Source organism: Pleurodeles waltl, chromosome 1_2 (assembly GCF_031143425.1).
Source record: "Pleurodeles waltl isolate 20211129_DDA chromosome 1_2, aPleWal1.hap1.20221129, whole genome shotgun sequence".
NCBI lineage: Eukaryota > Metazoa > Chordata > Amphibia > Caudata > Salamandridae > Pleurodeles > Pleurodeles waltl.
In genome coordinates, this window is record NC_090437.1 from 337,221,120 (window position 1) to 337,233,235 (window position 12,116).

The following is a 12,116-nucleotide window of genomic DNA, read 5'->3' on the forward strand; positions in this document are numbered from 1 at the left end:
AAACACATATAAATAAATAAATTATATTGAATTTTAATAGGAAGGTTGGAGCTTTTCTAAATTCAACCCGAAGCCACACATTTTCCACACTGTCATGCTATATTTCGTTCAGTGTACCTACACTGCTCCCACAAATCTATCGGGATACTAATTTAATCTGTAGCCTCCAATTTCAAATTCCTTGTTATTTACAGCATTTTTAAAAAATTCCAATTGTACAATTAGCCACTTTATTAATCTGGTAATATTATTTAATTTTCTAAGCAGTCTCTGACCCCCTGGGGAGGCTTCACTGACCTGTAGAGGCTCCAGGGACCACATGTTGGGAACCACTGCTCTATAGCACATAGTCTAGCGAAGGAGGTCAGGTATACTAAAAGGTGAGCAGAGAAATAATCGACCCCGAAACTTCTATGTTGGAAAATAGATGTTTCACCCTTCTCCTATCTTGAATGTCCCTGAATTATGTTTTTAATATTAATTCTTGATTACATTTTCAGGTATTAAAAAGACAGCAGCAACAAACATTAAAACAATATATATGTATTACAAAGACAGAAAGTGTATATAGTAAGTTCTTGAAGGAGTGTCAGCGCCACCTAAAGGCTCCCGAGCGCAGATGCACACGGGTCTCGGCCGTGTATGTTGCGTGAGCGACGGAAGTCTCGCGAGACGCTGTGGCTCTCTCTCAGTTACTGGTCGCTGAACTCCGTCTCGGCTGTAGCCAGTGTGAACTGTTGTAGTAGTTGTGGTAAGGTAAGTAGCGCATCGTACACCTGCTCGGGCTTTTTCATTTTTTTCCGTTGGTTGTGGTGAGGTGATGTACCAGACCATTCCTTGCACCTCGTAGTCGTGTACAATAACGAGCGCAAACGACAGTAACCCACAGCGCCGCTTGTTCGCTTGGTCTTCGAGGAACTTGGTGGGTTTTGCGTTTTTGTTTTATCGCGTGGTCGCTGATGTATTTTTATGTTACACTGTTGGGTTGTATTTTTTTTTAACTAAACGACACAGTACTTTGCAGTGTGGTGTATACCTGTCAACCCGCCCTCATTTGGAGTTTGCCACTATTAACTCAATATCAACCACCCAACAAGCCACATGTCTCTCATATATTTCAGTCACGAGAAAGCCTCTCACCCTACAAAATATTTATTCATTTCCTATGTAATCACGGCCCAAAACTATTAACTGTCCTGTTCCATGTATTTCAATCCCCCGCCCCCCAGACACTTAAAAGTTTTTGAAGTATGGTAGCATTGGGACGCTCAGCGTACACCGTGTAATTCGGGACAGCGCCTTCTTGTGCATGGCTAAAGCTGGACAAATGTTTGTTCTTTGTATTGTAGGGAGATACAGCCATGTCTTCGGTAGTAGTTGAGCCACAGCAGGTGAGACCACTTACATGATTATTTATTAATCTGATCTGCGGATTTGTTGCTTCTCCTGTGACTTGAAGTGTTTCTTTTTCGCAGAATGTGGTGTCCCGGGTGGTCAGCCTGCCCCTGGTCAGCTCCACCTACGGCATGGTTTCTTCTGCCTATGCCAACACCAAGGAGAACCACCCCTACTTGAGATCTGTCTGTGAGGTGGCAGAGAAGGGAGTCCTGGCCATCACTGCTGTAGCAATCACCACGGCCAGGCCGGTCCTCCAAAAGATGGAGCCCCAGAGTAAGTCCAGTAGTAAAACTAATATTTTAGTGCCTCTTGTAACCCTTGTTCCAAGTAGCCAATGTCCTCCTGAAGCCCTACAGTTAAGTCGTTGTAAATGTGTTTCTTTTACCCTCTAGAACACCCTTTCTGCCGTATAAGCGTTTTGGTGCCCCTCATTCCGGGATGAAACATTATATGAACCATGTAATACGTTACGATATCAGCAAATGGAATGGAGGCAAATTCTGGACAGGACTGCAAAAAAAATTCAGGACTAAAGGTCAAAATTAAGGACAAAAGTTAATTGTACCGACACATCCGTGGACAGGCCACACAAGCCTGCTTTATCAGTGCATTTATTTACTATTGTTTATTCACTGTATTCTTTATGTGATTGCCTCTAGGAATGCTACATTCAAGTGTCACATGAAGTCCTTGTTCAATAGTAAATGAATGTCCTTGAGCACAGTGTCAAGTGAGTCCACCCTATCCAAACTTAGCCAGTAGCCAGTCTTTCTTAGAAAGAAAGTAACAGCAACATTTTGATTATGCTTCTAAATATTTTAAAACCCATGGCATACAGTTTGAGAAATATTACTAACTGGGAGATTGACATGGGCAAATATCTTCACTTTGCAGACTGGGCTAAAATATTGTACTACACGCTCAGGTGGGGTAATTGGGGCGAATTGACAGATCATATTGCTATTCAACGGGGGTTCGTCAAGGTTGTGTTTTGGCACCAACCTTATTTACTCTATATATAAATGAGATGGTACAAGCTGTGTCTCTCTGCCAACACGAGGCCCCTTCTTAGAATGAGCAAAAGATCCCTATACTGCTTTTTGCAGATGATACTCTCCTTATCTCCAAGACCCCAATGGGTCTTCAGATCCTTGTGGATAAGTTCACGACCTTCTGCACTGACCATGGGTTGGAACTAAATGCCAGTAAAACCAAATTAATGGTTCTTAGCCCTCAATCAGTCAAGCGATGTACTATTACTTTAGCTGGGGCTCCTCTGGGGGAAGTAAGCTCAATAGATTACCTGAGTGTGAGGATTTCTAATAAATTTACTCCGGGAAGAACAGATTAATAAGTGTGACCCTTCTTCCACATAGATCCACGGCTATTCTGTGCTTTTATAAGAGCGTAACTACAAAAGTGGTTTCCCAGGCTATAAAGATTTATTTAGCTAAAGCACAGAATGCTGCTATTCATGGCGCTGAAGTGTGGGGCTCCTTTAAGACTTTTGAATTAGCGGTGGGTGAGAATAATTTTGCTAGAGCATTACTAGCATGCCCAGGTAGCACCCTCCGATCCCTATTTTTTTAAATCTTGGTTTTAATCGTATCTCTGATATGATAGCTTTAAAACCATTATTGTTTTGGGTAAGAATTTGGACGATCCCCCAGCCTGTTGTTTACAGGGACTCTCTTTTTTTATCTTTTAAAAAGATCCAATGTAACATCAATTCCGTGGTTTAGGCATGTTTTTAAGTAGTTTCGTATCCTGGGGCTCAGGAACTATTGGGAGAAACCACAGGATTTAGAGAAGGCCCATAAATTGTTTTTGAAAAAAGTATATTGGTCCAATGTGTCAGGAATAAGGTAATGCGCATTCCAGGTCCCTCCCGAAACTCTGCTGCTCTGCGGTGCTTTCTGTGCACCACTTGTCATCCCCTCTTGTTCCAAAGGTGGCCGCCAGCGTCGTCTGCCCTGTGGCAAAGCTCATAGAGCTGCAGGTTTAGGACATTGGTGGACAAGATGCACTTATCAGTGCTATTCCATGAAGGGACTACAATTCCCATGTTTTTAGAGACAGCAGCCATCTTGAGGTGTGGCAGGCCTATAAAGCCCAGCCACACCCAAGCATGTTGCTCACTATTTTGAAGACTTCGATGCAGTCAGACCTCGTGGGGGATTCTCTGAAGAAGAGGAGAGTTTCCTGCATGGCAGAGAGGCATCCGATCGAAGTATCCTTGTTTCCATTGTGAATTCAAAAACAAGTAGGTCGTACTCATAGCGGTAAGGCCTTGATGACTTCAATTTTGGAGGAAGTAATTACTTCCAGAAGTAAATCGCCCCTTAGCACAACGAGCAAAGCGTTTTCAGTTTCCAGGTTACGGCGGCCTAGGCGCGATGATCAAAGGCATCCACAGGTGTAAAGCTCTTCAGTCCAGAGATGTAAAGCGCTCTTGGCACAGCAGCTCAGGCGCTTCAGTCCACAGATGTAAAGCGCTCTTGGCACGGCAATTCAAACGCATCAGTTCACAGATGAAAAAGAGATCTTGGCATGGCAATCAAAGCGCTTCAATCCACAGGAGGAAAAGGCTCTTGGTACAACAATCAAAGTGATTCAGGCCACATGAGTAAAGGGCCCCCTTAGCATAACGAGTGTAGCGCTTTGAGCAAGACAAGTAAAAGCGCTTTCTGGTGCTATAAGTAAAGTGTTTTAAGTTTCAATGAGTAAAAACTTTTCGGCCTTTATAGTTGTAAATGTGAAAGTATTTCTGGAGATAAGCAAATCATCGTTTTCATTGTTTTTTGGAAAGCATAATATGTGAAAAGCATATTTAATTCTTTGAGATTTTCTAGGTCATGATCAAAGGTTTATGTTATGAATGCATAGATGTTACAGGATTGATATTTGGAGTATAATCATAGTCCAAAGCTCTTGCCATCTTTTGGTTCTGAGGTCGTAGTTTATTCTTGTTCCATGATTCAAAGAAGGGGCCTTGCCCTCATTTCAAAAGGGGTCTACATCAGATATCGGAGACGCATTTGAGTCAAGAGTCTATTGATGAGTTATATTTCTATGAATAAGTAAATGCATATTTGTTCTAACCTTTTTCTTTTCAGGTCTCTCTCCCTGCTGTTCCCAACCCTAATTCCCTTCCCTTGACTGGCTTCATCATAACTCTGTGCTATAATAGCTTTCTGAGTTGGTGATGCCGGAAGTGGGCCTTTTGTTCAGCAACGGGCAGATCCAGAGGAAAGGACATTGTGACACTATGTCAGGAACAATTGCCTCCTTGGCTCATCACATGGACTATTGACCAATACTTTCCTTGGTCTTAAATGGTATCCTGAGTTTGAGCGCTTTTTAGATCTCATCCCTAATATTTTGGGGAAGAATTTGTATGTTCACTTTCGTTATGGGTGTTTACCACTACTGTCTTTTGTTAAGTCGGAGGCCATCGCCGACATTTAAACTATGTCCATGCTGTAAAACTGCTTTGGAAACAGTGAACACTTAATGTTCTTCTGTGAAGCGTACACCCTTCCCCGTCGTAAGTGGATTCGTCCAGTTTGTTAGATGTTGGGCTTTAGGCAATTTGCTATAGCCCTTAGGATTTTAAAAAGCGATACTTCTGTTACTCTGATCCATACAGTTAGTAAGTTTCTCGAGGCTGCATGGTATATACAAATTCATTTTTTTAAAACTGCTGTAATTTATAATTAGGCATGCTTTGGGATATGCACTGATAGACTTTATTGGTTTTATTGTTAATAATGAATTATTTTATTGCTTGTTTCTTTTTATATTGAATTTTATTGTATATGTAATTATATGAATGTTTTTTTTCTTTTTTTCTTTAGCTTTGATTATTTACGACCGAATAAAGCTTTTATATATATATATATATATATATATATATATATATAAAACCATCTCCATAAACTGTCTTGCTGCTCCTGCTTTTAAGTATATTCAATTTAATATTGAGAATTAAGCATACCTTACAATTGCCAGAATTACCAAAATATAACACGGAGACACTGATGCATTGTTCCTTGCTGTTTGCAATTAGATGTCAATTTGCTTCATATGCTTTGGTCTTGCGTCACACTTTCATACAGCCAGAGAGTTCTTGAGGTGCTGTTAAACGTGATGGACCGTGTACTAACAAATTCTACAGAAATAGTCCTCCCTAACCCTTTGTTTGAGAAACCCTCCACCATATCCTTGACCTGGCTAGTATAACCGCAGTATTGCACTGGAAGGAGCCACTTCTTCTGACTATTGTAAGTTGGACCAAGAGCTTGCTCTCTTGGTTTCCATCTGAGGGCACGCTGTTACACAGGGAGGAATTTGTGGTCTGAGAAATATTTTATTGCATAGAAGTGGGATATGTTGGTGAAGGGCTTCAAAGACTGCACCAAGAATGATACACTTCCCCTGTAATCCACCCCACACATGTACTCTTGGTCTCTTTGTGCTGCTTGTTCTTGCCAACTACACAAGGCATTGGTCTAAGGACACCTATCGCCAATACGCTGTTGAATTACCTTACTAGAACACTTTCTTTTAAGCACCACAGGGATCATTGCTCTGCTTCCAGACACTGATAGTTAAGGCAGCGGTGACTGGGCAGGAGGATGGGGAGGGACAGTTTTTATTATGGGTCAATTTGTTACACAGAAAATGTTTAATTGTTTGCTAACTCTTCATAAATGTGTGTAGCCCAGCACCGTTCTTCTGTAAATGTATGATGGAATCGTTTGCTACATACCTGATTACTATCATGCGATGTAACCTCATTTTGGCATACAACAATACAATCTTTAAAAAATATGTATAGTGTTTCAGTTTAGTATATTAGATCACAACATTGCATTAACATTTGAAGTGAACATTTCTATACATAAACTTATAAAAACCCTCTACCTGGACAACACCAGGAGTGAGCAAAGAGAACCAATTATCTGGTTTCCTTTACATCATGGCTAATTATTGTTATGGATAGTGGAACATTACAGGCTAGTAAAACATACAAGTGAGTTTTTGTACACAGTCCATCTTACACTGAATTTCTTGAAAGTGCTCTCAGATATCCCTGTCCAGTAAATAAGACACATTAGACACAAAGTTAATTGATTTGACTTGGATCCCACTATTTAGCCATGCAGGGAATCTGTGATGTCAACCCAGGCTTCCGGGTCTCTCATAGTGCACTTAAGCCACTGACTAGATACATTTCTTTCTGTCAATCGCCTTCAAAACTAGAAGACTGTTTTAGTACAATTCTGTAAAATTAATAGCGCACTATGTAAAATACAGATCACAGGATAAACTGACTCAATTAAAAAAGAACAAGCATTAGCAAAACCAACAAGTCTTGCCTATACAAGAGTTATTGGCATTGTCCATGTCTTTTGCCATATTGTACACCAGTGTGGCTGCTGTTCAGCATGGCTAAAAGTTAGTGGCGTGGAGTGTCGGAGTGGGGCAGTAGAGTGTTGTATAGTGGATTTGTTGGGAGTGTCATGGAGTAGAGGGGAGGGGAGTGGAGTTCAGTGGCTCAGTGATAGTGTTGTGGATTGAGGTAGTGGGGTGGATTGGGTTAGGGTAGTATAGGGTGGTTTGAGTGGGGTAGAGTGGATTGGATTGGTGTGGATTTGGTTGGATGGCTTGAATTTGATCGGGGTTGGTGGTTTGGATTGGAGTGATAGGGCTGGGGTGGAATGGAATGGAGTGGATTGGGGAGGGGTGGACTGAACTGAGGTGGAGTAGAATGGGGTGGGTTGGAGTGTGTGGGGTTGATTGGGGTGTGGTGGGCTGCAGTGGGATGGATTGGAATAGGGTGGATTGCATTGAGGTGGGGTGGGGTGAATTGTGTGTGGTGGATTGGATTGGGGTGGATTGGAGTAGAGTATGCTGATTGGAGCACAGTGGAGTGGATTGAAATGGGGTGGGATCAACTGGAGGGATTAGGCTGGATTGCATTGAGGTGAGGGGATTGGAGTGAGGTGGATCAGATTGGGGTGGATTAACTGGTATAGGGTGGGTTAATGTGGACTGGATTAAAGTTGATAGTATTAGAGTAGGATGGATTTGCGGTAGTGTGGGTGGATTAGAGTGAGGTGCTCTGGGCAGCGGTGGACTTAATTGGGGGACGTGGTGTGGATTGGATTGGGAGGATTGGATTGGGGTAAAGTGGATTGGAGTGGGGTAGATTGAACTGGGCTGGAGTGGGGAGGATTGGATTGGAGTGGAGATTGGATTGGGGTGGGGTAGATTGGATTTGATTGGGGCGAGGTGGATTTGATTAGAGTGAGGTGAATTGGAATGGGCAGATAGTTTTGGACTGGAGTGGGGCAGGGTGTCGTGGGGCAGGGTGTCGTGGGGCAGGGTGTCGTGGGGCAGGGTGTCGTGGGGCAGGGTGTCGTGGGGCAGGGTGTCGTGGGGCAGGGTGTCGTGGGGCAGGGTGTCGTGGGGCAGGGTGTCGTGGGGCAGGGTGTCGTGGGGCAGGGTGTCGTGGGGCAGGGTGTCTTGGAATGCAGTGGGGCAGGGTGTTTTGGAATGCAGTGGGGCAGGGTGTTTTGGAATGCAGTGGGGCAGGGTGTTTTGGAATGCAGTGGGGCAGGGTGTTTTGGAATGCAGTGGGGCAGGGTGTTTTGGAATGCAGTGGGGCAGGGTGTTTTGGAATGCAGTGGGGCAGGGTGTTTTGGAATGCAGTGGGGCAGGGTGTTTTGGAATGCAGTGGGGCAGGGTGTTTTGGAATGCAGTGGGGCAGATTGTTTTGGAATGCAGTGGGGCAGATTGTTTTGGAATGCAGTGGGGCAGATTGTTTTGGAATGCAGTGGGGCAGATTGTTTTGGAATGCAGTGGGGCAGATTGTTTTGGAATGCAGTGGGGCAGATTGTTTAGGATTGGGGCATCCTGCAGCACACTCAGAAAGAGGAAAATGCCTCTAAGGATTCTTTTTATGCAGGAAGGTGTCCTGTCCTGCACCAAAACAATCCTGCTTGTAACACAGGCACCCTTTCACCACGGCACAAGGGTACCTGCAATGACTCTCGGCTGAAGTGTTTGCACTAGCACTGATGGAGAACAGCAATGTGCCATATTTTGATATGGCGTATTCCTGCCCTCTCCTTTCACGCAGCACAGCAAGTTGCTTTGCTATGTTGTGTGAAAAAAATGTTAAATCTGGGCTTACATACCTATTCAAAGTAGCAGTCAAACTGTGAGGTCAAGTCTTGCGTAGTATACCATTTGTAACCTTTCACCCACTTTTGAGCTGCGTCCCTTCTTCCTTTTTCTCTAGTTTACTCATCATGAGGTATTTGGGTTTGGCACCAGTGCACTGTTTGAGTTGGCACAGACATCTGCCTTGCAGCATATCGGTTGTGTTGTACTTAAATCCAGAAGAGACAATCTTTTCTCTTTCTACCAGGGCCCTCTACTAATATTTTTCTAACTGTTTGTTGTGTGGTTTTTATGATGATTAGGATCAACGGAGCTGTAGCCAAGGTTTTCGTATATGTACTTCTTGGGCTCCAGAAGCAATCGATATTATCCACTCGCTTTTTTTAATGTCTGCTTCTACGGGTTGTTTTAAGCCTCTACCAGCCTCTACCTCGAACTTCATAGTACTAGGTTATACCTCAAGAGTCGGGACAACGGGCTCGTGATTAGTTTGGGTCAACAGGCCAAGTATCCCACACTGTAGGAGTCATTTAAAAAAATGTTTTGGCTCTAAACAAGTTTGTAAAGCAAATCTGTTGTCTCCCAATTTTCCATACAAAATCTTTTGCCGTATATTGTACAGTACATCTTTGATACCAATATACCGTTCAAAAATTCCACAATCATATATTTAATTAAATGTTTTTTTGTTATCTTTATATTGTGTAAATGCTGTCCATGATAGTTTCTGACTTTTACTATGTCGCTGCACCTCTAAACGTTCAGACATTCTTAAAGTGCTATACATTCCCTCGAGAACTTAACAGTAACATTTTTTATTTTTTGGCCGTTTCATCATAACATTCTCTCATACGAATGTTCTGTACAATATATTGTTTTTGAAGACCCCTGAGAACTGGTTAATTTGACATCACTTGCATCAGAGTCTGTTCTCTTATAGATGGAACAGTCTACATCGCTTGCTTTTCTTTGACACTCCAGGTTCTTGGCTTATCGGGAGGACACATAACTCGAGTTCCTTACCATTTTGGTGTATTTTCTTAGTACACTGAATCTGAGCTGACCCAAATGTAACTGGAGCCCAATTTCTGCTGCTATACGGTAACCTCTCAGTATTGTCAGCCTTAGTGTTTTTGCACTATGTGGCAAATGGATCTGCCTAATTTATTATGTTGAGTGTGATAAGGCAATTTCAACCTATGTTACAAGGCTTTTATGAAGTTACTGAGCAGTTTCTGTTTTTGGGCAAAGACACATGCCCAGGCTAAAATTAGGTTGCTGCAGTATTCATTTTACAAGAGTTGCATCCATGGTGAACCCTGGGATCTATCTTGTAAGTTAAGGAGTTGGACTAAGGTAAAAATTGGGAGGGGAAAAAAAAAAGAAAGGTATTTGCTAATACATGCATGCTCTTGGCAGTGAGGGTTAAATACAATGTGATTGAGGATTCTGAACAGCTGTAAAAGCAGGGAAACACACAGGGACTGGTCTAGAGTTAGAGCAGTGGTGCTGGAGAGCAGCTGGATAGTTGAGCAGTGATGGGGCCTTTGGAGGGAGTGTCTGCAGGCATATTTACACTTTGTGTTTGAATCTGGCAAGGCAGCATTGTAACGAATGAGAGAAGTGTAGCAATAGCCATCGAGAAAATTGAGACAACCCATTTTGGGAGGGATGATTCATAGGAAATGTGACCAGGTCATCCTGTGGGGGGGTAAAAAACAGAGGGGAGCCTAGTATTAAGTGCCTTTGTTCTTTCACCAGAATTCCATGAGCAAAAAATAAAGTGACTTGAAGCTTGATTTAAAACTAAAACGTCAGGACAAAACATTGCATTCTTTTTGTAAGCACTGCACAAAAAAATCAGATGCTTAAACTAACAGTCACTAAAACTGGCGGTAAAGCAGAAAGGTGGATGGCATTATTGTATGGTAGAATAGGCCCTTTGAAAGAGCAGTGACAGAAATTGCATCTTCCTGTTAATTGTTGAGAAAATTACAGGACTGATTGGTGACCACTATATCACCCAACGAATGTGGGTTAATTCTCGATAATAAAGCAGATAATGAAAATCTACAGCATATTTAAAATATCTCCTGAAATGAACAACGAAAAACTTAAATTGCTTTTCCTGCAAAGGTACTTGGGTTCACATGTCATGGGGACTAGGTCACTTCCACATTTACAGGCTTCCTGTTAGCAGTAGCAAGAACAAAAGAGGAACCACTCATGACCAACTCCCAAAAATAGAAAATATTCAGAGTGCCGCTGCAACCAATAAATAGATGCTATTCATTGAGCATAGAGCATTTTTTCCTGAGATCTGTGTACGAAACCTAACAGAAAAGGTAATACCTATTTAGAAATAGGAAAGGAAGTGGTTTGCTTGGACATCCAGTATTTTGTCGGCCATCTGTTGAAATTGGTATCAGGGATCAAAGGCAAAATGTTTCTTTTTGTAAAGAGATCCCACAGAAGTTTGTAAGAGAGAATGGAGGCCACCATGTGATGGATGAGGCTGTAGAGGTGACCTAGCCTGAAAAATGGAGAAACTAGTAATTTTGCAAACTTGAGACTCAAGTGATGTGTTCAGTCTTCGATCAGGATCAGCTTTGGCTGTGTTCTCGCTAGAGCTGGATTCGTGAGCAGCTTTAGTAGGACACGCAGTGAGGGTTGCCTTTGGTTTTTGACTCCAGTCCTCAGAGACACGTTTATCTCCTGCCCTCTTTTTTTTTTTCCCCTGTGCGGAAATAGGGGTTTATGAAGTGGGAGAATTGAAAACCAATGGCTATGGGCAAAGGAGCTACATTATGTCTATTCAGCTATTAACAACAACTCCCCAAACTGATTAACCAAATTTAATGTTGTCTAACGGTGTATGAGTATGTATGTGTGTGTGTGTGTGTGTGTATATATATATATATATATATATATCTATCCATACCTAAAATTCCCAACAGTCTTGCAGACCTAAGTCAATAATCCGAAGTAGAATGCTGAAAGAACTTGCATTTTTGTATTCAGTTTTAAGGTATTGAGGTTTTTATAGTCAAAACAATAGGTAACGTCACCGAGACAATTGAATGCAAGGGCAAGCCCAGGATTGAGTTCAGAGTGTGTATGGGAGGATAGAGACCTTGTTGTAATACACTTGTCCTGCGACCTAATATGTTGGTCTGTTCGTTTCCTCAGGCACTTATACGAGTGTAAATGTGGTATGTGATGCTGTATCGTCTTTGTGGAAAATAAAAATGAAAAAAGAAATAACTTACTTCATTTGCTTTGTCTTTTCACTCTTTTCAAGGATGTTATAAGGAGAAAAATGCCACACAATTTATGGTCATTGTAGCAAATGCACTGGCATTCCACAGAGCATACCAAAGCTAAATCAGGGCATTTGTTTTAGCACTGTAAGTGTATCTTTGCTTCTTTGAATAGGCTCTTTAGCTGTCATAGAAACTACAACTGTCTTTTGATGCTGCTTCTGAGTGTATCTGAAGATCCCTCCCACAAATCTTCTCTAGTTGATT

General features: G+C 42.1%; 1 protein-coding gene across 1 annotated transcript in view; it reads left to right on the forward strand.

Annotated features, from left to right (window-relative positions):
• The first annotated feature begins 632 nt into the window (after positions 1 to 632).
• Positions 633 to 12,116, forward strand: part of LOC138300262 (perilipin-2-like) — a 101,081-nt gene continuing 89,597 nt past the window's right edge. The window contains exons 1-3 of the mRNA XM_069239426.1: positions 633 to 756; positions 1,350 to 1,391; positions 1,476 to 1,671. Coding sequence (XP_069095527.1) covers positions 643 to 756; positions 1,350 to 1,391; positions 1,476 to 1,671 — 352 coding nt within the window. The 5' untranslated portion in view covers positions 633 to 642. The remainder of the gene's footprint in view (positions 757 to 1,349; positions 1,392 to 1,475; positions 1,672 to 12,116) is intronic.